Source organism: Chiloscyllium punctatum, chromosome 19 (genome assembly GCF_047496795.1).
Source record: "Chiloscyllium punctatum isolate Juve2018m chromosome 19, sChiPun1.3, whole genome shotgun sequence".
Classification (NCBI taxonomy): domain Eukaryota; kingdom Metazoa; phylum Chordata; class Chondrichthyes; order Orectolobiformes; family Hemiscylliidae; genus Chiloscyllium; species Chiloscyllium punctatum.
This window is the reverse complement of record NC_092757.1, coordinates 97,754,754-97,781,179: the sequence shown is the minus strand read 5'-3', so window position 1 is coordinate 97,781,179 and position 26,426 is coordinate 97,754,754. Positions and strand designations below refer to the sequence as shown.

Sequence of the window (26,426 nt, the reverse complement as noted above, 5' to 3'; positions counted from 1 at the left end):
GGGAAAATATTTAATTGGGGGGGGGGGGGTGACAATGCTATTAGGCAGGAACTGGAGCACCTAAATTGGGAACAGATATTCTCAGGGAAATACAAGACAGAAATGTGGAGGTTGTTTAGGGAGCATTTGCTGATAGTTAAGGAAGGGATGGAAGGGTAAAGGAATCTTTGGTGATAAGGTGAACATCTAGTCAAGAGGAAGAAGGAAGCTTACTTAAGATTGAGGAGACAAGGATCAGACAGGGCTCTGGAGGGTTACAAGTCGGGAAGTATGGGATACAGGGAGATTTGGCTATCTGGATTCAGAATTGGCTGGCTGACAGAAGGCAGAGACTGGTTGTAGATGGGAAGTATTCTGCCTGGAGGTCAGTGTTGAGTGGGGTCCCGCAGGGCTCTGTTCTTGGGCCTCTGCTCTTTGTAGTTATTATAAATGACTTGGGTGAAGGGGTTGAGGGGTGAGTTAGTAAATTTGCAGATGACACAGAGGTTGGAGGTGTCTTCAATAGTATAGAGGGCTACTGTAGGCTGCAGCGCGACATAAACAGGATGCAGAGCTGGGCTGAGAAATGCCAAATAGAGTTCAACCTGGATAAATGCAAAGTGATGCATTTTGGAAGGTTGAACTCGAATGCTGAATATAGGATTAAAGACAGGATTCTTGGCAGTGTGGAGGAACAGAGGGATCTGGGTGTGCAAGTACATAGATCCCTCAAAGTTGCCACCCAAGTGGATAGGGTTGTTAAGAAAGCATCTGGTGTTTTGGCTTTCATTAACAGAGGGATCCAGTTTTAGAGCCACAAGGTTTTGCTGCAACTCTACAAGTCCCTGGTGAGACCACACTTGGAATATTGTGTTCAGTTCTGGTTGCCCTACTATAGGAAAGACACAGAGGCTTTGGAGAGGGTACAAATAAGGTTTTCCAGGATGATGCCTGGACTGGAGGGCTTGCCTTATGAAGAAAGGTTGAAAAAGCTTGGACTTTTCTCTCTGGAGAGAAGGAGGAAGAGAGGAGACCTGATCAAGGTGTACAAAATAATGAGTGGAAAAGATAAGAGTCAATCGCCAGAGACTTTTCCCCAGGGCAGGATTGACTGGTACGAGGAGTCATAGTTTGAAGATATTAGGAGGAAGGTATAAAGGAGACGTCAGAGGTAGGTTCTTTACACAGAGAGTTGTGAATGCATGGAATGCGTTGCCAGCTGTGGTGGTGGAAGCAGAGTCATTAGGAACATTTAAGCGACTGCTGGACATGCACATGGAGAGCAGTGAATTGAGGGGTGTGTAGGTTAAATTACTATAATTTACATTAGGATTAAACCTCGGCATAACATTGTAGGCCAAAGGGCCTGATCTGTGCTGTACCTTTCTATGTTCTATGTAGCCAGGAAGGAATTGAAGAACAGACTTAGGAGAGCAAAATGGGGACATGAAAAAGCTTTAGCAGGTAGGTGGCATCCATTAGTCTCGCGAGACCATGAATGTGCGCCTGGGAAGTCTTGCTTCATTCCTTGTTGGTAGAGCAACATCTGTTGTGGCTGTAGAGGTCCACACAGGATTGGCAGTCTCGGCTGCAACAACTGCACTTGAAGGCGCTGTCCTCCGGTGTTGTGTTGGTACTGTTTTTTTTGGCAGTGCACTTTTCTTCAGCAGCAAGTCTCAGCTTCTCTTCTCTTTTTAGACCTCTGCGTAATGCCAGCCTCAAGTGAGAGAGATCGCTTGCAATGTCCTCCCACTTCTCGACGTTCATGTTCAATGACTTCATATCTCTCTTGCAGAAATCCTTGAAACGAAGATGGGGCCACCCTTGTGCCCTCTTGCCGGCGGACAGTTCCCTGTCCAGCAGATCCTTCTAGATCCTCCCGTCTGACATGTGGTGTACATGGCCCAGCCAGCGGAGACAGTGTTGTTGGAGCAGGATGAAGAGGCTGGGTATCTGGGCTCGGGCCAGGACCTCATTGTTGGTGACTTGGTTAGTCCATTGGATGTCCAGGATGCACTCAGGCTGCGAAGGTGGAAGGAGTTGAGACACCGCTCTTGTCTGGGGTAAAGTCTCCATGTCTTGCTGCCATATAGGCCCTGTAGACTGCAACCTTGGTGTGCATCATCAACTTTCTGTTCTCACAGATTCTCTTTGTCAGCCTGATGAATGTTGAGCCTGCTTGTTTGATCCATCTGTTGATCTCGGAGTCTAGGGAGAAACTGTCTATCATGGTGAAGCCAAGGTATGTAAACTTGTGGATTACCTCCAGCTTGTAGTTGTTGATGGGAATGGCAGGGGGTGCTCAACACTTTGACACAACATGTTGGTCTTCTTCAGGCTGATGGTCAAGCTGAAGTCCTGGTGGGCTCTTGAGAAGCTGTCCAAGAGTCGTAGCAGTTGCTCTTCCAAGTGTGTTGCCAGTGCCGCGTCGTCTGCAAACAACATGTCCCTGATGAGTACTTCACGAACCTTGGGTCTTGCCTTCAGCCAGGACAGACTGAACAGCCTCCCATCCGATCTCATGTGGAGGTAGGCACCATCAGTTGATGTCCCAAAGGCGTATTTTAGCATGACTGCAAAGATACCGAACAGGGTGGGGGCAAGCACACAGCCCTGCTTCACACTACTGCAAATGTCGAAGGCCTCCGAAGAAGAACCATCAAACTGAACGACGTCCTTCATACCTGTGTGGAATGACTGAACTATCCTGAAGAGCCTCAGGGACAACCATCCTGGCGAGGACTTTGAACAGCACAGCAGGTCAGGCAGCATCTGAGGAGCAGGAGAATCGATGTTTCTGACTTAAACCCTTCATTAGGGCTTCCTGATGAAGGGCTTATGTCTGAAACATCGGTTCTCCTGCTCCTCGCATGCTGCCTGACCTGCTGTGCTTTTCCAGCATCACACTCTCAACTCTGACCTCCAGCATCTGCAGTCCTCACTTCCTTGTGGATTTTGAACAGGCCGTCTCTGCTCACAAGGTTGAAGGCCTTCATGAGGTCAATGAAGGTGATATAGAGTGCTTATCTTTGCTCTTTGCATTTTTCTTGTTACTGTCGAAGGTTGAAGATCATGTCGGTTGTGGAGCATTCTGATCTGAAACCGCACTGAGACTCGGGATATACCCTTTTGGCGATTGTCTGCAGTCTGTCCAGGACCATGTGGATGAAGATCTTCCCAACGATGCAAAGCAAAAAGATTTCCCTGTAGTTCTTACAGTTGCTTCTGACCTCTTTGTTTTAATACAGGGTGACAATTTTGCAGTCTCTCATGTCTTGCGGCACTGCTCTCTCATTCCAGCAATGGCGCAGTAATTTGTGCAGGTGGTTTAGGTGCAGGTTGTGCAGGACGCCCAATTTGCACTTGATGGCCTCTGGTGGAATGCCGTCCAATCCTGGTGCCTTTCCCAGTAGGCAGGTTGTCGATTGCTTTACTCAGCTCTTCAGCAGTTCCTCTATGACAGGAAGGCATCCCACGGTGTCTAGCATGCTGTCTGAGATGCTGTTTTCTCTGGAGTAGACTTCGGAGTAATGGTCCAGCCACCTCTTCACCTGCTTACCTTTGTCTTTGATAGTCCCACCTGTTAGGGTTTTCAGTGCTGTCTTGCTCTGGGTTGGACCGATGGTTTTCTTGATCCCCTCGTACACTCTACGGATGTTGCCTGTGTTGAATGATGACTGAATGCTTTCACATTGTTGTAGCCAGTAATCATTTGTACAACATCTAGCTGTTTTCTGCACCTTTCCTCTTGCTGTCCTTAGTGCTTGCTGTGTTGCCTGGGTGGGGTTGCGTTTGTGCACTTGTAGTGCAACACACTCTGCCTCAATGACAGCAGTGAGCTTACTTGAGCTCGCTTCAAACCAGTCCTATATTTGGCCCTGTTTCTTTCCAAAGGCCTCTTGTGCAGTGCTGTGGACAGTGTCCCTGAGAGAGTTCCATCTCGGCTGAGCATTTCCTTCTAGCAGGTCTGCAAGGAGCGCATCTTCCAGTGACTTGATGAACTCTGCCGCTTTGTCTGGGTATTGGGTCTTACTGGCATTGATGTGTTGCTTGCCTGGCGGCTTGGCATAGTGCATCTTCTTTGGCCGAAGTCTGATCTTGCAGCAAACCAGAGTGATCCATATCGCAGTTGGCACTCTGAAAGGAGCGAGTCATGAGCACATTTCTCAGGTGATGGCATCTGGTGATTATCAGGTCTATCTGGTGCCAGTGTTTGAAGCGAGGATGTTGCCAAGAGACTTTGTGCTGAGCTTTGGTCTGGAAGTAGGTGTTGCTGACACACAATTTGTGGAGCTCGAGCAGTCGTTGCCCATTGTCATTCATACTTCCAATCCCATACTGTCCCAGGCAGCTTGGCCAAGAGTCGTGGTCAGTGGCCACTCTAGCGTTGAAGTTGCCAAGTAGCAGCAACTGTTCTTGACTTGGGATCCCCTCTATTATCATTGAGAGCTGGTCATAGAACCCATCCTTTGTGTCTTGTGTAGAGTGGATGGTTGGGGCATAGACGCTGACAAGGTTGACAGACCCATCAGATGTGTGGAGTCGAAATGAGAAAATCTACTCTGTCGCATTCTCACTACCATCTTCAGCAGTGAATTCTTTATAGCAAAGCCAACACCATACTTTCTGTTCTTGTCTGAGCCCTTTCCCTGCCAGAAGAATGTACTGTCTCTCTCACGTAGCGTTCCTGATTCTGCAAGGCATGTCTCTTAGAGCATTGCGATGTCCACTTGGAGTCTCAGCAGTTCATTGTTGATCACTGCTGTCTTGCATGTGTCGTTGATCTCCTGAAGGTAATCTGAATACCAGTGGTCATAGTGTGTACATTCCAGTATACTAGTCTGAGTGCTGGCTTCTTTATTTGTCTTCTTGTTGTGCTTGGCACAGATTTTACAGTCTGCAGATCGGGCTACTAATATCCCTAAGCCCCATGCCCCCAGTGGATTGGGCAGACTGTAGCGGGACAGTGCCTAATTAGCTGGAGACTGCCCAGCTTGAGGCAGACAGTAGCTGTCCATTGGGGCGCGATGGCCTCTCCTGCCATCAAAAGCAATCCCTGGCGCCTTGCTCTATGCCAATCGAATGCAGGCTTACAACCAGTAGACTGCTGCTTTCAGTATTGTGCCGTTACGATGAGGCGATGCTGGAGTGTCCACTCTAATGCGCAGGCCTGGGCAAGGTTGTATGGAAGACTGGCAGTTGCCCATGCAGCAGGTTGCCCTCTCCACGCCACTGATGTTGTCCAAGGGAAAGGCAAGGGGTGATACAGCTTGGCACCAGTGTCATCACAGGAGTTGTCAGAATGAGATTAAAGATAACGTCGGACCGTCTTAGGGACTCCAGTTCTGGATTTGTCCTCAGGATTTGTTCCCAAAGACTTTCCCATGAGTGGGTATGGCCGCAAGGCAGCTGAGGTTTGAAATCAGAGTTCCTCACTATCCGCACCAGTAATACATATCCCTCCCTCACCCCCCCCATCAGTAAAAAGCAAACCCCTCCCTCTCAACCCCACCGTAAAACCATATCCCTCCCTAACTAACCCTCCCCCCCCCCCGAATACGCCTATACAGTGTATTCAAAAAGGATGGGTACCCAATGAACATAGTCCACTGATTTCTCAGCAGCAAACCCCAAAAAGCCGTCAAAACACGTCCAGAAACTCTAGCCACTCTCCCCTACATCAAAGACATCTCGGAAATGATTGCCAGACTACTGAGACCTCGTAGCCCACAACCCCACCAACACACTAAAACAGCATCTAATGAACTTGAAAGACCCTATACAGACACCAAGCAAAGCTAATGTCATTTACAAAATACTGTGCAAGAACTGTAACAAACACTACATTGGAGAAACAGGCAGAAAACTAGCCACCAGGATACATAAACGTCAACTAGCCGCAAAAAAAAATGACCCACCCTCACTAGTATCCTTAAATACAGATGAGGCAGGACACCACTTTGACTGGGACAACACATCCATCCTCGGACAAGCCAAACAGAGATGTATGAGAATTCCTAAAAGCATGGCATTCCAACTGGAACTCTATCAACAAACACATTGACTTGGATCCCTTTTACCACCCCCAAGAAAAAGAACAGGAAATGACATCACCACCAGAAATGACGTCACCCCCGGAAATTTTGTCACCGACCTAAGGAAACCTAAACACATCAAAAGAAAGCAGTCCATCAGTGCTTCATCCGATGGCTCACTAATGATGTTACCCAATATGGTGACGAAGCATCTGGAAATGAACCGTCCAGCTCAGGGAGCAAACCTCCATCCAGAACCTCAACCTGAGCTACAAATCTTCTTAGTACACACTGTATTCACTGGATACAAACTCAATGAGGCCATGGAAAATATAGGTGGATTTGGAGTCCTCAAACCACTCTTATCACCTATTGCATCAAACCACAGCATGCAGCAGCCTCCACACAAACTCTGTGATGGTAAAAGTGTGGAGTCACACATTAGAAGGCCTTCCACCGAGGTCTGACACATCTCCAGACAGTAGGTTGGAACACCATGGAGTGTCTGGACAATTGATAAGGGCAAAGAAGTGGAGGATGTTTGGTATCATTTCAAATAGAAAACTCCTCCAAGCAGAGTGGAATGACACAGAGAGAATTTCTGTAAGTTGGCTTAAATTTAGGGCACAGTTTCCTGAAAGAGATTTCAGGGTTCCAGTGTGAAATTCCAACTCAGTGGGGGGTCACTTCCAAAAGGAATGCACTACATGTTTGAGTCACCTCAATACCGTAAGTACAGTCAGATTGAGCACTAGCTTGAAGTGATGGATATTACTGGATGCACAATGGTCAAGTTTTTGTGGCATCATTCAGACTATTCCTTCACCATCCAGCATGTCCCTAACTCTAGTCACCCAGTAGATGGAGCATTCTCCTCCACCAGCTCTGTAATTCCACATTGGTGGAGCTACAGATTTCTCTTAAAAAATGTACTTGCACTCCTTAATCAATGCCCTTCACCTATGCGTCCTAAGCCTTAATAACACAATTAAAGCTCCATTAACAAAGATCAGCTTCCATTTTATAAACTCCAGTGACTATGATTCAACATGCTCAACCTTTTTTCAAAAGACAGAACCTTCATCCCTATATCAACTTTGTGAACCTTTGAATTGTTTCCAATGTAAGGTAGAGCCACAGAATTCATTGCCTCAGAAGGCTGTGGAGGTCAGGTCATTGAGTATATTTAAGACTGAGAGAGATAAGTTCTTGAGAATCTAGGGGATCAAGGGTTACAAGGAGAAAGCGGGAGAATGGGATTGAGAAACTTAATAGCCATGATTGAGTGGCTGAGAAAACCTGATGGGCTGAATGGCCTAACATCTGCTCCTATGTCTTGTGGTCTAATGGTATTTTTTTAGATTAGATTACTTACAGTGTGGAAACAGGCCCTTCAGCCCAACAAGCCCACACCAACCCGCCGAAGCGCAACCCACCCATTTCCCTACACTTACCCCTTTTACCTAACACTACTGGCAATTTAGCATGGCCAATTCACATGACCTGCACATCTTTGGACTGTGGGAGGAAACCGGAGCACCCAGAGGAAACCCACGCAGAGAATGTGCAAACTCCACACAGTCAGTCGCCTGAGTCTGGAATTGAACCCGGGTCCCTGGCGCTTTGAGGCAGCAGTGCTAACCACTGTGCCACCATGCCACCGTAATCCATCATTAGGTAAGAAGACCAAAACTGAACTCCTAATGGTGAATTCCCCTCTTTTCCTCTAAGTTACAGTTGGAGACTTCTGACAGTTCCAACTTACTTAGCTGGACGGTCACCCAAGGAATGTCAGACAACAAAAATCCAAGTCTACCCCATTTGTAGCTATACAACTGAACCCTCATCTATACAACTGGCCTGCCTAACAACTGGTTCCCTGATCCCCAAGGTGGAGGTTCTTGAAGAACCTTTGACCACCACTCTGACACCTGACTACCTTGGTTTAGATCAGAGTGGTGCTGGAAAAGCACAGCAGGTCAGGCAGCATTGGAGGAGCAGGAAAATCGATGTTTCAGGCAAAAGCCCTTCAGCATCTGCAGTCCTCACTTTTACCTACCTGACTACCTTGACCCACTTACCACCTACTTACCACCCTACCCATCAACAAACAACCACCCTTCCCAGCTCCCATTCTACCCACATAATAGCCTAACCAACTGTCTTTCTAACAACCTGACATTCTACCCACCTGACACCCCACTCACCCTTCCAACTTCCCTCACCTACTCTGACACTTACACTCCTACAGTTTAACCACTTACCTATTCACCTCAACAATGCATTAAGAAACTCTTGGACCTTTAAACACATACCAGCATATGGCAGCTAGGCCGTATAAATGAGCTGAGGCTTCTGCCCTAATTGTCTTTGATGCTCTCCCCATAGACGAAGGGGTTCTTCATGATTCTGCACTTAAACTTTGGCTAAAGCAAGTGTATAAGGTGAATGGATAGTTTTCTGTCTGTTGTACACTGGGCTTCAGATACATCATGAGATTTGACCATAATGTGTAGTCACGCTGATAGACCCTAAACAAGTGTCTGAACTGCACGGTGTAATTTTATTTTAGGTTAGTGGTGCTGGAAGAGCACAGCAGTTCAGGCAGCATCCAAGTAGCTTCGAAATCGACGTTTCGGGCAAAAGCCCTTCATCCTGAAATGTCGATTTTGAAGCTATTTGGATGCTGCCTGATCTGCTGTGCTCTTCCAGCACCACTAATCCAGAATCTGGTTTCCAGCATCTGCAGTCATTGTTTTTACCTCGTAATTTTATTTTACCCTATTCAGGAGGTCACCAGCAGTTCAAGAGATGAGGATTGTTTTGAAGAGGTGGCAAACCTGCTTGAAGAAAAGGACAAAGAAGTATCTGAAATAATCAAAGATATCTATTCTCGGCAAAGAGGTACTGCCAAATATGCATGATTGAAGATGCCTGAAAGGCACATTTTGTCAAAGTTTTCACCTTGTACTCATCATGATATCTTCAAAGGGGAAAATCAACATTCTAATGATGCTTTCCCCCTTGAATTGAGATCATATGAAATGTCTTGATTAGTACAAGATGAAAAGCTTTGACAAAATATTCTTTTTTCAGCTATCCTTAAGGTCTACACTATCAAGCGGTGATTTATGTGCATGATTGGTAGAACATATTCTCTTCATTCTTCTCCTGAAATGGGCTGTGGAAAGTATTAAATTTCTATTTGGGTTATCCCTGTTAACCCTCATCCACACTTTAAACAGTAGGAATCAGCAGACCATTGGGCAGCTAGTGGTGTCATCATAATCGAGGTTCATCTTGTCATTAGCTGAAGTTAATACCTGCCCAGTTCCCAGGGAAAATCACAAGAGAGCGATGAGGAGCAGGCAACCTGGTTGATCTTCTCATCAATGGTATTGAAGCAGATGTAGTCAGCCAGAAGCTTCCCAAGCAGTAACAGAGACGTAGATTCTGAATGCTCTAAGAAAGAACCACAATAATACAAACTATAACATTGAGTCTTCCTGAACCAAAGTCAGTGAAGCGTGACTTCCATAATCCATTTTACAATTCCCACTCCCTGTTCTTCACTTCAAGCTGATTTGGCAAAACATAATTTGGAATCACTGAGTTACAAACTATAATGTTACCAATATGGTTCTATAACTGTACACTCAAGGCTCCCGGAAGCAGACAAGGCCAAAACAGGATAATAGGCAATGACTTCCACATCATCCATTATAAAACTAAGTACATATATAATATATTTCTGCTGACACTGTCAAATACTAGAGAGTGGAAGTTATTTATTTATTGCAAAAATATACTTGTATCATAAAAATAAATCTTTATGTACATATATAGTTAATGAAGCCATTCAGATCTATACTCTCTTTACTTACAGAGAACAAATTGGGTGTTGATGTTCACCATTCTCTATATTTACAATCAACCTCTTGGCATTTAGCTGAGGCATCAACAGGGTCAAGTTACTGAGTGGGCCCCTGTTATTCTTTGGCAGAAGGACCTTACACAGTGGTCTTGCCCCACAGCGCCTTGGCAGCGGCTGTCCCAAGCTTTAGTGCGTCCCTCAGCACATTGTCCTGGACCTTGAAATGTGCCAGTCTGGTACTGGAGAGTGGGGGATGACCTCAGCAAAAATCAGAACTTTTAGCAGAGGACAGATGCAAATTAGGCATAGCTTGGGTGGTAGGAAACAAAATACAGTTTAAATAATTCTGACTATTTTGTTTTTTTTTCTGTAGGTAATAGATCCCAGGAAGATTTGTTGAGAGGACTGCATAGCATTCTCTGTCCGGTGATTAGTACTCTCTTTGTAGGTAAGCCCATAGAGCGGGGTGATTGCCTCATTAATTTAATGTTATACATTTTGTATGATATGCTTGCAGTATGAAACAATCTTGCTTCTACTGACTGTCTTGTTGGTACGTATATTGCTTGCAGTGATAATCAATAATACAAAATAGTAACCTTTATTTTCCATTCTCTTATATGCACTGAAACAGCTGATTTCCAGGGGAAAGATGGATTGTGAATTGTAAATGTGCATAAAGAAAAAGCTGATAGTGCAGTGCAGTACCAAGAAATACACTGTCAGAGGTGCTGTCTTTTGGATGAAACATTGAACCAAGGTTCCATCTGCCAGTTGAGGTGACTATAAAAGATCCCTGCCACTATTTCAAACAAGAACAAGGGAATGTTCCCTTCTTTTTATTCATTCACAGGGTGAGGGCATCACTGGCCAAGCCAGCATTTATTACTCATCCCTAATTGCCCAGAGGGCAGTCAAGAATTAACCCTTTGCTGTGGGTCTGGAGTCATATGTAGGTAATGATGGCAGATTTCGTTCCCTAAAAGAACCACATGGGTTTTGCCTGGTTATTTGATACATGGTTAACATTCAATGAAAAATTCCAGCCTTGTAGTGAATTGAAATTCCACTATCTACTAATGCAGGATTTGAACCCAAGTGCCCAGAATATTAGCTGATCCCTGGATTATTAGTCCAGTGATAATACAATTAAGCCATTGCCTCCCCATTTCTGTGTGTTTTTTAAATAAAAACAAAGAACTGTAGATGTTGTAAGTCTGAAACAAAAATGGAAAGTGCAACAGTAATTACTCAGCAGGTCTTGCAGCATCTGCAGCAAGAAAAAATAGTGTTAATGTTTCAAGGAACTGTGTCAGAATAGCTGAGAAAAGGTGTTATTTATGTTGATGATGGGGTTGGACGATGGGTGGAGCAGTGGTGTGGAGATTGTTGTGGAGGCTGTTAATGGTGGTGGAGAGTGAACAGAATACACGGAGATGATGACCAAAGAGAGAGAGAGTGAAAAGGGATAGGCAAACAAAGAGATTTGTGAATAGTAAGGAGAGACGAGGTAGATGGTTAAGTGATTGGGAAGATGTTGTCGGTGTTTGGAGTGTATAATGATTGTAATGATTTCAGCCAGGTGGACCTCATAAATTATGAGTTACCTGATTGGGACTATTAATCTGGTCCAATCAGGGAATCCTGGCTGACAGATATAAACAGGAGTGTCAGAGATTCTGTACATTCTGAGAGCTGGCTCTGAGAAAGCTGGCCGGTGTCAGGTACTATGCACATGTAAATAAAGGATTACTTCGTGATGGGATAGCGGCCTCTGTGGAGTTATTTCAGTGAGGTATTGGGCATGGAGGAGGAGTGGACCAGTGTGTCCCAGATGATACATTTTCTTGTAGAATTCTGACAAGGGAAGGGAGGGGGATGTATATCTGGTGATGACATCATGTTGGAGGTGATGGAAATGGCAACTTGTGTTCTTTTGTTGTGAGGATTGGTGGGGTGGAAAGTGATAATCAGGGGACCCATTTAATTGTTATTGGAGGGACTGAGGGCAGACGTGCGGGAAATGGGTCAGACACAGCTGAGTGTCCTTGTCAACTGCAGTAGTGGGGAATCATTAGTTGAGGAAAAAGAGTCATTCCTGAGGAACCCGTGGAAGGGAGCATTGTTAGAACAGATGTGATAGTAACAGAGAAACTGGGAGAATGGGTGGAATTACAGAAAGTAGATTCCGAGGATGTATAGCCAAAATAACTGAGAATTGGTGGGTTTGTCATGGAAGGTGATGGTCAGTCTATCCCCAGAAATGCAAATGGAGATGCTAAAAAGGGAAGGGTGGAGTTAGAGATGAAAGCAAGAGAAGCAAAATTGATTAATTTTTCCAATTCTGCATGAGAGAGGGAAGCAACACCCATTATGTTGTCAATGTACTGGAGAAAGAATTATAGGGAAGGACCCAAACAGATCTGGAACAAGGAATGTTCCACGTAACCCACAAAGAGATAGGCATAACAGGCCCATGTGAATACCTATGCCCATACCTTTGACCTGAAGAAAGTAAAAGGAGTTAGTGAGGATGAGTTAGGCCAGGGTTAGAAGGGTAATGGTGGGTAGGGACAGTTCAGGCCTTCTCTCAAGGAAGAAGTAGAGAATCCTCAGACCCTGTTGATGGGATTGAATATGTAGAGTGATTGTGCATTCATGAAGAAGAAGCAGCTGGTGTTAGTGAATGGGGAGTTTTGAAACCAAAGTGACACATTAGATAAATATAAGTGGGAAGGGACTGAACAAGGGGAGAAAAATTTAATTCAGGTAGGAAGAAATAAGGTCCATGGGGCAAGAACAGACAGAAACAATGTGTGTGCCTGGGCTGTCTTGTTTGCAGATTTTGGAAAGAAGGTAAAAGTGGGATTGGAGGATCATGTTTTGAGAAGCCATGGCAAGAGATCTCCAGATGCAATGAGGTTAGTGACAGTCATGGACACAATAACTTGTTGGTCGATCATGGGTTTATGGTCCAGGGAGATAGAAGGAAGTGGCCGAGAGATAGCACTCAGCCTCCACAGGATAGGGTCTGTTGTCCAGACAATAACAGTATCACCCTTGTTGAGAGGGTTGGATCTGAGAGCACGGACAACAGTAAGTTCAGAAGGAGAATGGTTAGAATGTGTATGGGTAGCAGAGAAATTAAGGTGACTGATGTCATGTTGTCAGTTCTCAATGAACAGGTCAAGTGCAGATAAGAAACCAGATGGAGGAGTCCAGGTGGAGGGAGAGTGCTGGAGATGGATATGGAGAGGACTGCTGTCTGAAGAAGGGATTCTGGGTAATCCAAGATGGAGGATAGGAAAAAATTGTGGTTGTTAAGATCTGCTCCTTTTTTGAGGTATTTTAGGTGTTGGAGGAGATTTCATCGAACTCCAGGAGCAGAAATTACTGTTTTATATGCTGTTGCATTGTTTTGGAACTTTGGGAGAAAAAGATCAAAATAATGGCACTTTAAAAAGGAGGAAGACAGACAAAGGCAATGACCCACATGGTCAGAAAAAGAAACCTGCACTGCTGTCTGTCACAGCAGTGAATCTGCACAGTTGCTGCCTTTGCTGTTTGAGTTCAAGTATCTCTGGTCATCAGAGTGCGTCTAGGAAAAATTAACGAACAGTGAAATTCACAGCTGACCTTGGAGGAACCTGTGTGGGAGAGCTCACAGCACAGGAACAGATAAGTGCATAGTTATTAAGTGTAACCTTGTTGTATATTTACAATATTGAATAGAATGGGGTTTTTCCTTGATTATATTACCTACAGTATGGAAACAGGCCCTTCAGCCCAAGAAGTCCACACCGACCCACTGAAGAAAATCCCATCCCACCCCACCCCACCCCATATTTACCCCTGACTAATCCACCTAACACTACGGGCAATTTAGCATGACCAATTCACCTAACCTGCACATCTTTGGACTGTGGGAGGAAACCGGAGCAAACCTACGCAGACACAGGGAGAGTGTGCAAACTCCACACAGACAGTTGCCTGAGGCAGGAATTGAACCCGGGTCCCTGGCACTGTGAGGCAGCAGTGCTAACCACTGAGCCACCGTGCCACCTGATCTGTCTCTTTATTGAGATCTATCTCTTGATTAAATTTTAAAAATATAAACTATAACTATTAAGTTGGTCTGGAGCAGTATTTTTAGAGCAATAAGACAATGCTATTTTCTGGGTCTGTAGATTGTGAGGGAGCAAAGATGACCTTTAGAAGAATGATGTGCTTTTCCTGTCGGATGTGGGAGTTTAGGGAACATTTCCATTTTACTAATGATTATGTCTGCACGAAGTGTGTTTGGTTGAGAATCCTACCAGATTATGCAAGTCAGAGTAGAAATGAAAGAATAGGCAGCGTGAATCCGTGGCTTGAGAGATGGTGCAGGAGGGAGGGATTTTTGGGACATTGGGACTGATTCTGGGGAAGGTGGCACAATTACAATTAGACAGTCTACACCTGGGCTGGACTGGAACCAATGTTCTTGGGGTGCTATTGCTAGCGCTGTTGGGGAGGATTGAAACTAATGTGGCAGGGGGATGGGAACCAAATGAGGAGGTTAGTGGACAGTAAGGAGGTAGTAACTAAAGCCTATAAGGAACTATATCATGAAGTCAGCGTGACTAAGGGAAAGAGTAGGCAGGGAGGAAATGATGAACACAAAGGGACAGGTGGTCTGAGGTGCATTTGTTTTAATGCAAGAAGTGTAATAGGTAAGGCAGATGAACTAAGGACTTGAGTTAGTAGCTTGAGTTAGTAGCTGGGCATATGATGTTATTGCTATTACTGAGACTTAATTGAGGGAAAGGCATGATTGGCAACTAAGGGTCCCAGAATATAGATGCTTCAGGCGGAATAGAAAGGTAAAAGGGGTGGAAGAGTTGCATTACTGGTCAGAGAGGATATCACAGCTGTGTTGAAGGAGGGCACAATAGAGGACACAGGCAGTGAGGCAATATGGGCAAAGCTCAAAAATAGAAAGGGTGTGGTAACATTGGTGGCACTGTACTACAGGCCTCCCAACAGCAAGTGTGAGATGGAGGAACAAATATGTAAACAAATTGTTAGAAGATGAAGGAGGCAACAGGTGGTGGTGATAGAAGATTTTGTTTTTCCCAACATTGACTGGGATTGGCTGAGGGTAGCTGTGGGTAGTTGTGTGTGGAGTTAGCGGTGAAAGGGGAAGCGCAAAATGAATATGTTTTGTCTGAATGAACCTACCATGGATAACCTTTATCAAACGCCTTGCAAAAATTCATGTACGCCACAACCACTGCTGTACCTTCAGCAATGTGTTCTGTCATATCCTCAAAGAATTCTACAAGACTTGGGAGGCATGACCTGCCCCTCACATAGCCATGCTGATTAATTCGAATCAAGCTATGCTTTTTGAACCAATCATAAATCCTGTCTCTCAGAATCCTCTCCAATAATTTGCCCACCACTGATGTAAGACTGACTGGTCTGTAATTCCCAGGGTTGATCCAATTCCCTTTTTTGACCAAGGAGTAACATTTGTCACACTCCGATCATCTAGTACTACTCCAGTGAACAGTGAGGATGGAAAGATCATCACCAAAGGCACAGCATTCTCTTCCCTCGCATCTAGTAGTAACCTTGGGTGTATCCATTCTGGTCCAGACGACGTATACAATATAGAACATAGAACATTACAGCGCAGTGCAGGCTCTTCATGTTGTGCTGACATGAGAAACCAATCTAAAGCCCATATAACCTACACTACTCCATTTTCATCCATTAGTCTATCCAATGGCAATTTAAATGTCCTTAAAGTTGACGAGTCTACTACTGTTGCAGGCAGGCCGTTCCACACCCCTACTACTCTGAGTAAAGAAGCTACCTCTGACAACTCTCCAATAAGTATCACCCCTCAATTTTAAGCTATGTCCCCTTGTGCTAGCCATCACTATCCGAGGAAAAAGGCTCTCACTGTCCACACTATCTAATCCTGTGTCTCAATTAAGTCGCCTCTCAACCTTCTTCTCTCTAACGAAAACAGCCTCAAGTCTCTCAGCCTTTCCTCATAAGACCTTCCCTCCATACCAGGCAACATCCTAGGAAATCTCCTCTGAACTCTTTCCAAAGTTTCCACATCCTTCCTATAATGTAGTGACCAGAACTGTACGCAATACTCCAAGTGCAGCCGCACCAGAGCTTTGTACAGCTACAGCATGACCTCATGGCTCTGATCCTCAATCCTTCTACCAATAAAAGCTAACACACTGTATGCCTTCTTAACAACCCTATCAACCTGCGTGGCAACTTTCAGGGGTCTATGTACATGGACACCGAGATCTCTCTGTTCATCTGCACTACCAAGAATCTTACCATTAGCCCTCTTTATTCCTGTTGCTCCTTCCAAAGTGAATCACCTCACACTTTTCTGCATTAAACTCTATTTGCCACCTCTCAGTGCAGCTCCGCAGCTTATCTATGTCCCTCTGTAATCTGCAACATCCTTTGGCACTCTCCACAACTCTGCCGACGTTAGTATCATTCTTCTAAGCCCTCGTCCAAGTCATTTATAAAAGTGACAAATAGCAGTGGCCCCAAAACACATCCTTGAGAATACACCATTCGTAACCCAACTCCAGGATGAACATTTCCCATCAACCACCACCCTCTATCTTCTTTCAACTAGCCAATTCCTTATCCAAACCACTAAATCACCCTCAATCCCATTCCTCCATATTTTGTGCAATAGCCTACCATGGGGAACCTTATCAAATGCCTTATTGAAATCTATATACACCATATCAACTGCTTTACTCTCATCCACCTGTTTGGTCCACCTTCTCAAAGAACTCAGTAAGGTTTGAGAGGCATGACCTACCCTTCACAAACTCTGGATTAGTGGTGCTGGAAGAGCACAGCAGTTCAAGCAGCATCCGAGGAGCAGAAAAATCGATGTTTCGGGTAAAAGCCCTTCATCAGGAATACCACTATGTTGACTATCCCTAATCAACATTTTCCTTTCTAGATGATTCTAAATCCTGTCTCTTATAACCTTTTCCAACACTTTATCCACAACTGAAGTAAGGCTCATAAGTCTATAATTTCCAGAGTTGTCTCTACTCCTCTTCTTGAACAAGAGCACATTTGCTATCCTCCAGTCTTCTGTCACTATTCCTGTAGTCAATGATGACATAAAGATCAAAGCCAAAGCTCTGCAATCTCTTCCCTAGCTTCCGAGAATCCTAGGAAACATCTCATCCAGCCCAGGGGACTTAACTATTTTCACACTTGCCAGAATTCCTAACAGCTCCTCCTTATGAACCTCAATCCCATCTATTTTATAGCCTGTATCTGAGTTGTCTCCTCAACAACATTGTCTTTTTCTAGTGTGAATACTGATGAAAAATATTCAATTCGCACTTCCCCAATCTCTTCTGACTCTATGCACAATTTATCACTCCTATCCTTGATTGGCCCTAAGTCACTCTTTTATCCCTAATATCCCTATAGAAAGCTTAAGGGTTTTCAAAGAAAGAACAAAGAAAATTTACAGCCCAAGAACAGGCCCTTCAGCCCTCCAAACCTGGGCCAAGCAAATCCACCGTCTAAACCTATCACCCAATTTCTAAGCATTTGTAGCCCTCTGCTCCCCACCTACTCATGCATCTGTCCAGACACGCCTTAAATGAATCTACCGGGCCTGCCTCTACTACCTCTGCTGGCAACGCATTCCAGGCACCTACCACCCTCTGTGTGAAGTGCTTGCCACCTGTATCCCCCTTAAACCTTTCACCTCTCACCTTGAATGCGTGACCTCTCGTTATTGAATCCCTCACCCTGAGAAAAAGCTTATCTCTGTCCACCCTGTCTATAAACTTCATGATTTTGTAGACATCAAACAGGTCCCCCCTCAATCTCCTTTTTTCGAATGAAAATAATCCTAACCTACTCAACCTCTCTTCATAGCTAGCACTTTCCATACCAGGCAACATCCTCGTAAACTTTCTCTGCACCCTCTCCAAAGCATCCACATCCTTTTGGTAATGTGGCGACCAGACCTGTGCACAGTATTCTAAATGCGGCTGAACCAAAGTCTTGTACAATTTTAACATAACCTCCCAGCACTTATACTCAATACCCCATCCAATGAAGGCAAGCATACCATATGCCTTCTTGACCACTCTATCCACCTGTGCAGCAACCTTCAGGGTACAATGGACCTGAACTCCCAGATCTGTTTATCAACTTTTCCCAAGGCTCTTTTGTTTACAATATAGTTCGCTCTTGAATTAGACTTCTCAAAATGCATCACCTCATATTTGCCTGGATTGAACTCCATCTGCCACTTCTCCACCCAATTCTCAGTCTATCTATATTCTCCTGTATTCTTTGACACTCCGCTACACTTTCTACTACTCCACCAATCTTCGTGTCACCTGCAAACTACTGATCAGACCAACAATGCTCTCTTCAAGATCATTTATATATATCACAATCAACACTGATCACTGTGGAACACCACTGGTCACCTTTCTCCATTTCAAGAAACTCCCTTCGATGACTGCTGTCTGTCTCCTGTTGCTCAATCAGTTCTTTACCCACCTAGCTAGAATACCCTGCACACCATGTGACTTCACTTTCTCTATTAGTTTACCATCGGGAACCTTAACAAATGTTTTACTAAAGTCCATGTGTATGACATCTTCAGCCCTTCCTTCATCTAACAGCTTGGTCACTTCCTCAAAGAACTCTTGGTAAGGCACAATCTCCCCTGCACAATACCATGTTGCCTATCACTGATTAGCCCATTCCTTTACAAATATAAGTAGATTCTATCCCTCACTACCTTCTCCAGCAACTTCCCCACCACTGACATCAGGCTCACTATTCTATAGTTACCCGGAATATCCCTCCTACCCTTGTACAGGGGGACAACATGAGCAACCCTCCAGTCCTCTGGCACTTCACCCGTGTTTAAGGATGCTGCAAAGATATCTGTCAGCGCCCCAGCTATTTCCTCTCTCACCTCCCTCAGCAACCTGGGATAAATCTCATCCGGTCCTGGGGATTTATCCACCTTACTATCCTTTAGCCTACCCAACATATCTTCCCTCCTTATGTCAACGTGATCCAGATTATTCAAACCTCTATCTCTAATCTCAACATTCATCATGCCCCTCTCCTCGGTGAACACTGATGCAAAGTCATCATTAAGAATCTCACCCATTTTCTCTGGTTCGACACACAACCTTCCTTCTTTATCCTTTAGTGAACCAACCTTTTCTAGAGTTACCCGCTTGCTTTTTATATATGAATAAAAGACCTTGGGATTCTCCTTAATACTGCTCTCTAAAGTTATTTCATGACCCCTTTTAGCCCACTTGGTTCCTCGTTTAAGACTGGTCCTATTCTCCCGATATTCCTCCAGGGCCCATTCTGTTCTTAGCTGCCTGGACCTAATGTATGCTTCCCTTTTCCTCTTGGTTAGTCGTACGATTTCTCCTGTCATTTGTGGTTCACCAATCTTGCCTTTCCTATCCTTTGCTTTCAACGGGACATGCCTATCCTGCGCTATCTTTAACCTATCTTGGAAAACCTCCCACATATCAAATGTGGACTTCCCTTCAAATAGCTGTGTCCAATCCACATTTCCCAGCTCCTGCTGAATTTAGATATAATTGGCCTTGGCCCAGTTTAGTACTCTTCCCTTAGGACCACTCTCACCTTTGTCTATGAGTATTCTAAAACTTATAGTTGTGGTCACTGTTTCCAAATAAATCCCCCACTGCAACATTACCACCTAGCCTGGCTCATTCCCCAGTACCAGGTCCAATATGGCCTCTTCCCTTGTCGGACTATTGACATACTGCTCTCAAAAACTTTCCTAGACGCTCCTTACAAATTCTGCCCCATCAGACCTCTGACTCTAAGTGTATCCCAGTTAATGTTGGGAAAATTAAAATCTCCCATCACCACCACCCTGTTGCCTCTACATCTTTCCATAATCTGTTTACCTATTTGTTCTTCTACCTCACGCTCTCTGTTGGGAGGCCTGTAATAGAGTCCCAACAATATAACTGCACCCTTCTTATTTCTCAGCTCTACCCATAACGTCTCACTGGTCAAGCCCTCTATAGTGGCCTCCATTAGCACAGTCATGATATCATCCCTGACCAGCAATGTAACTCCTCCCCCTTTTATCTCCCTCCTTATCCTGTCTGAAGCATCTAAAAGCCATGATATCATCCCTGACCAGCAATGCAACTCCTACCCCCCCCCCCTTTTTACTTCCTTCCCTGTCCTGTCTGAAGCATCTATAAGCTGTAATATCATGTCTGCCCCCCTTTTACTTCCCTCCCTGTCCTTTCTGAAGCATCTATATTCTGGAACATTTAGTTGCCTTCAACCAACTCTCTGTGATGGCTATAATCTCATATTACCAGGCACAAGTCCATGCCCGAAGTTCATCTGCCTTACCCACTATACTCCTTGAATTAAAGTATATGTACTTCAGGTTGACAGTTCATCTGCTTTCTGCCTACTCTTCCCCGTGGTAATGCTAACTTCATGATCCTTACAGTCTCTACTTTCCACTTCATTGTCTACTAGTCTTCTCTTCTGGTTCCCAGCTCCCTGCCACATCAGTTTAAAACCTCCCCAACATCAATCACAAAAACGCCCCCAAGGACATTATTTCCAGTCTGGTTCAGGTGTAGACCAACCAATTTGTAATAGTCCCCTTCCCCAGAACAGGTCCCAGTGTCCCACAAATCTGAACCCCTTACTCCCTCACCATCCCTCAAGCCATATGTTCATCCTGTCTATTCTTTCATTTCTACCCTGGCTAGCACATGGCACTGATAGCAATCTCAAGATCGCTACCTTTTGAGGTCCTTCTCTTTAACTTCTCTCCTAGCTCCCTGAACTCTGTTTTCAGGACCTCATTTCAGTGACATCCCTGACCTGAGCACCTAGGAGGAAACATACCATCCGGGAGTCTCTTTTTCGGGAACAGAACCGCCTATCTACTCCCCTTACAATAGAATCCCCTATGACTATGGCCCTGTGAGTCTTTTTCCCTCCCTTCTGAAAAGCAATGCCCACCACGGTGCCATTATCCTGGCACCTGCTGCCCTCCCCTGGTGAGCCATCTCCCCCAACAGTATCCAAAATGGTATATCTGTTTTGGAGGGAGATGACCGCTAGGGACACCTGCACTGCCTTTCTACACTTTCTCTGCTTTTTAGAGTCATAGAGATGTACAGCACGGAAACAGACCCTTTGGTCCAACCCTTACATGCCGACCAGATATCCCAACCCAATCTAGTCCCACCTGCCAGCACTTGGCACATATCCCTCTAAACCCTTCTTATTCATACACCCATCCAAATGCCACTTAAATGTTGCAGTTGTACCAGCCTCCACCACTTCCTCTGGCAGCTCATTCCATACACATACCACCCTCTGTGTGAAAAATTTGCCCCATCGGTCTCTTTTGTATCTTTCCCCTCTCACCCTAAACCTATGCCCTCTAGTTCTGGACTCCCAGACCCCAGGGAAAAGACTTTGCCTATTTACCCAATCCATGCCCCTCATAATTTTGTAAACCTCTATAAGGTCACCCCTCAGCCTCCAACGCTCTAGGAAAAACAGCTCCAGCCTGTTCAGCCTCTCCCTATAGCTCAAGTCCTCCAACCCTGGCAATATCCTTGTAAATCTTTCAAGTTTCACAACATCTTTCCGATAGGAAGGAGACCAGAATTGCACGCAATATTCCAACAGTGGCCTAACCAATGTCCTAAACAGCTGCAACATGATCTCCCAACTCCTTTACTCAATATTCTGACCAATAAAGGAAAGCCTACCAAATGCCTTCTTCACTATCCTATCTACCTGCGACTGCACTTTCAAGGAGCTATGAACCTGCACTCCAAGGTCTCTTTAGAACATAGAACAATACAGAGCAGAACAGGCCTTTCAGCCCTCGATGTTGCGCCGACCTGTGAACTATTCTCAGTTCGTCCCCCTACACTATCCCAAAATCATCCATGTGCTTATCTAAGGATTGTTTAAATCTCCCTAATGTGGCTGAGTTGACTGCATTAGCAGATAGGGCATTCCACGCCCTTACCACTCTCTGCGTAAAAGACCTGCCTGTGACATGTCTTAAATCTATCACCCCTCAATTTGTTGTTACGCCCTCTTGTACAAGCTGACGTCATCATCCTCGGTAAAAGACTTTCCCTGTCTACCCTATCTAATCCTCTGATCATCTTGTATGTCTCTATCAAATCCCCCCTTAGCCTTCTTCTTTCCAATGAGAACAGACCCAAGTCTCTCAGCCTTTCCTCATAAGAATTCCCTCCAGACCAGGCAACATCCTGGTAAATCTCCTCTGCACCTTTTCTAATGCTTCCACATCCTACCTGTAATGGTGCTACCAGAACTGTACACAATATTCCAAGTGTGGCCGCAACAGCGTTTTGTGTAGTTGCAGCATGATATTGCAGTTCCGGGACTCAATCCCTCTACGAATGAAACCTAACACACCGTATGCCTTCTTAACAGCACTATCCACCTGGGTGGCAACTTTCAGAGGACTATGCACATGGACTCCAAGATCCCTCTGCACTACCACATTACCAAGAATCTTTCCATTGACCCAGTACTCTGCCTTACTGTTATTCTTCCCAAAGTGCACCACCTCACATTTAGCTGCATTGAACTTCATTTACCACCTCTCAGCCCAACTCTGCAGTTTATCTAAATCCCCCTGCGACCTGTAACATTCTTCCAAACTGTCCACTACTCCACCGACTTTAGTGTCGTCTGCAAATTTACTAATCCATCCACCTGTGCCTGTGACTAAGTCATTTATAAAAATGACAAACAGCAGTGGTCCCAAAACAGATCCTTGTGGCACACCACTAGAACTGGATTCCAGGTTGAATATTTTCCATTAACCACCACTCGCTGCCTTCTTTCGGAATGCCAGTTTCTAATCCAAACTGCTAAATCACCCTCAATGCCATGCCTCTGCATTTTCTCCAACAGCCTACCATGTGGAACCTTATCAAAGACTTTACTGAAGTCCATGTACACCACGTCAACTGCCCTATTCTCATCCACGTGCTTGGTCACCTTCTCAAAAAACTCAATGAGGTTTGTGAGCCACGACCTGCCCTTGACAAAACCATGTTGACTATCTGCAATCAAATTGTTGCTTGCCAGACGATTATAAATCTTATCTCTTATAATCCTTTCCAAAACCTTTCCTACAACAGAAGTAAGGCTCACTGGTCTATTATTACCTGGGTCATCTCTGCTGCCCTTCTTGAATAAGGGCACAACATTTGCAATCCTCCAGTCCTCAGGTACTAAACCTGTAGACAATGATGACTCAAATATCACAGCCAAAGACTCTGCTATCTCCTCCCTAGCTTCCCAGAGAATCCTCGGATAAATCTCATCCAGCCCAGGGGACTTGGCTACTTTCACTCCTTCTAGAATCGATAACACCTGTGCGTAACTAACCTCAATCATTTCTAGTCTAATATCTCATATCTCATCCTTCTTCTCTACAATATTCTGCTTTTCCTGAGTGGACACCAATTAGAAATGTTTGTTTAGCACCTCTCCGATCTCTACAGGGTTCACACTCAACTTCTGTCTTTGACTAGCCCTATTCCTACCCTAATCATCCTTTTATTCCTCACATACCTGCAGAAAGCTTTAGGGTTCTCCTTTATTCTATTTGCTAAAGACTGCTCGTGTCTTCTCTTTGCTCTTCTTAACTCTCTCTTTAAATACTTCCTAGCTGATCTGTAACTCTCCATTGCCTCATCAGTACCAACTTGCCTCATCAACACATAAGCCTCCTTCTTCTTCCTAACAAAGAGATGCAATTTCTATAGTAAACCACAGTTCCCTTATCTTATCACTTCCTCCCTGCCTGACAGGGACATACCTATCAAGGACACACAATATCTGTCCCTTAAACCAGCTCCACATTTCGATTGTCTGCATCCCCTGCATTTTGCTACCCCATTCTATGCATCCTAATTCTTGCCTAATCACATTATAATTGCCCTTGCCCCATCGATAACTCTTGACCTGTGGCATGTGCCTGTCCCTTTTCTATGGCTAAACTAAACGAAACTGAATTATGGTCACTCTCTCCAAAGTGCTCACCTACAATTAAATCAAACAGCTGGCCTGGTTCATTACCAAGCACCAGATCCAGTGTGGCCTCCCCTCTTGTCGGCCCTTCGACATACTGTGTCAGGAAACCCTTCTGTACATACTGGACAAAAACAGATCCATCTGACGTACTAGAGTTATAGCATTTCCAGTCAATGTTGGGGAAGTTAAAGTCCCCCATAATGACCACCCTGTTCCTTTCACTCCTACTCAGAATAATTTTGCTAATCCTCTCTTACACCTCCCTGGAATTCTGTGGAGGCCTATAAAAAACTCCACGCAGTGTGACCTCTCCTCTCCTGTTTCTAACCTCAGCCCATACTACCTCAGTAGACGAGTCCTCATCAAAATTTCTCTCAGCCACCGTTATACTATCTTTGACTAGCAAGGCCACGCCTCCCCCTCTTTTACCGCCTTACCTGTTTTTAATGAAAGATCTAGACCCTGGAACCTGCAACGTCCGTTCCTCACCCTGCTCTATCCATGTCTCCGAAATGGCCACAACATCGAAGTCCCGGTATCTATCCATGCTGCAAGCTCACCTACCTTATTTCAGATACTTCTGGAGTTGAAGTAGATACACTTCAAATCAGTTTGCTGTCTGCCAGCACCTTCCTGTGACCGTGAAATCCTGTCCCTGTCCTCCCTACTCTCATCCTCCTGTGCACTGCAGCTACACCTCAGGTTCCCATCCCCCTGCTGAGCTAGTTTAAACCCACCCGAATAGCACTAGCAAATTTCCCACCCAGGATATTAGTACCCCTCTGGTTCAAGTGAAGACCGTCCTGTTTGTACAAGTCCCACCTTCCCCAGAATGAGCCCCAATTATCCAAAAACCTGAAACCCCCTGTCCTGCACCATCCTTGCAGCCACGTGTTCAGCTGATATCTCTCCCTATTCCTTGTCTTGCTATCACGTGGCACAGGTAATAAATCAGAGAAAAGAACTCTGTTTGTTCTAGCTCTCAGCTTCCACCCTAGCTCCTTGAAATCCTGCCTTACATCCCTATCCCTCTTTCTACCTTTGTTCAGCAACACTCCCTAGGACCTTGTCTTTAAGTGTATACATCCTACTAAGATTTGCTTTCCCAAAATGCAGCTCCTCGCATTTATCTGAATTAAACTCCATCTGTTACTTCTCAGCCCATTGGCCCACCTGGTCAAGATCCTGTTGTAATCTGAGGTAGCCCTCTTCGCTGTCCACTATACCTCCAATCTTGGTGTCATCTACAAACTTACTAACTGTACCTCTTATGCTCGCATCCAAATCATCACTAGGAACACTTTATACCTGACATCTAGATACCCAAAATGTAGTATTAATTAACATTGGTTTACCTGCTCTACACCACCGAGAAGGAAACTCCGCAACTTGGTGCCAACGTTCTTCTGCAAAATCATAGCATTCCAACTCCGGATAGCTTTTGACGCTTGGCCACCAACCACTACCAGCACCTTAATATCCTGTCCCGATTTTGTCACAAAAATTTATATGGCTTTCTTTTGGTCACCCATTCGCTGTCTTCCTGATCAATTCTAATCTGCGGTGTGACCAATTCACTAAATGTGCTAGCCACGACCTCCTCAGCATCGCAGATGCTCCACAGTGAGTCCATCCGCAGCTCCAGAGCTGTCATGCGGTCTAACAAGAGCTGGAGCTGGACACACTTCCTGCAAATATAAGAGTCAGGGACATCAGCCACATCCCTGATCTCCCACATCAAGCAAAGAGGCACATGCCACGGGGTCTGAAGTTCCCTGCATTGTAAGCCTTAGTTTTATTTCAACTAACTAAAACCAAACAATGCACTTAAATATATGAAAGGAAAGGGAAAAAAAGACCTTACCTTATAGAGTCCTTTTCCTCTGGTTCGAGGAAGGAGGGCCAGGAGGGAAATACAAAACGTGTAGTATCTCGGATTTAGCCGCTGCTGAAATATATACTAAGTCCTTACATTCTTGGCAATCTCCTGGTCTCCAATGTCACCTCCGCTCTATCTCCTGCTGCTCCTGGACAGGAAAAAGGATTTTTTTTTTATCCTATCTGCCAACAACTTCTCATGTTCCCTCCTGGCTCTTCTTTGCTCTCTCTTTATGTCTTTCCTGGCTAACTTGTAACTCTCAAGCGCCCTGACTTAGACTTCACATCTCATCCTAATATAGTTAAAAATTACACAACTCCAGGTTATAGTCCAACAGGTTTATTTGGAGGCTCTAGCTTTCGGAGTGCTGCTCTTCCCACAACCACCTGATGGAACAGCGCTCTGAAAGCTAGTGAATCCAAATAAACCTGTTGCACTATAAACTGATGTATGATTTTTAACTTTGTACGCCCCAGTCCAACACCGGTGTCTCTAAATCATC

General features: G+C 44.9%; 1 protein-coding gene across 1 annotated transcript in view; it reads left to right on the top strand.

Annotated features, from left to right (window-relative positions):
• LOC140491660 (uncharacterized) overlaps positions 1-26,426 on the top strand; it is a 255,833-nt gene that overhangs the window by 63,076 nt on the left and 166,331 nt on the right. The window contains exons 7-8 of the mRNA XM_072590156.1: positions 8,804-8,918; positions 10,262-10,336. Coding sequence (XP_072446257.1) covers positions 8,804-8,918; positions 10,262-10,336 — 190 coding nt within the window. The remainder of the gene's footprint in view (positions 1-8,803; positions 8,919-10,261; positions 10,337-26,426) is intronic.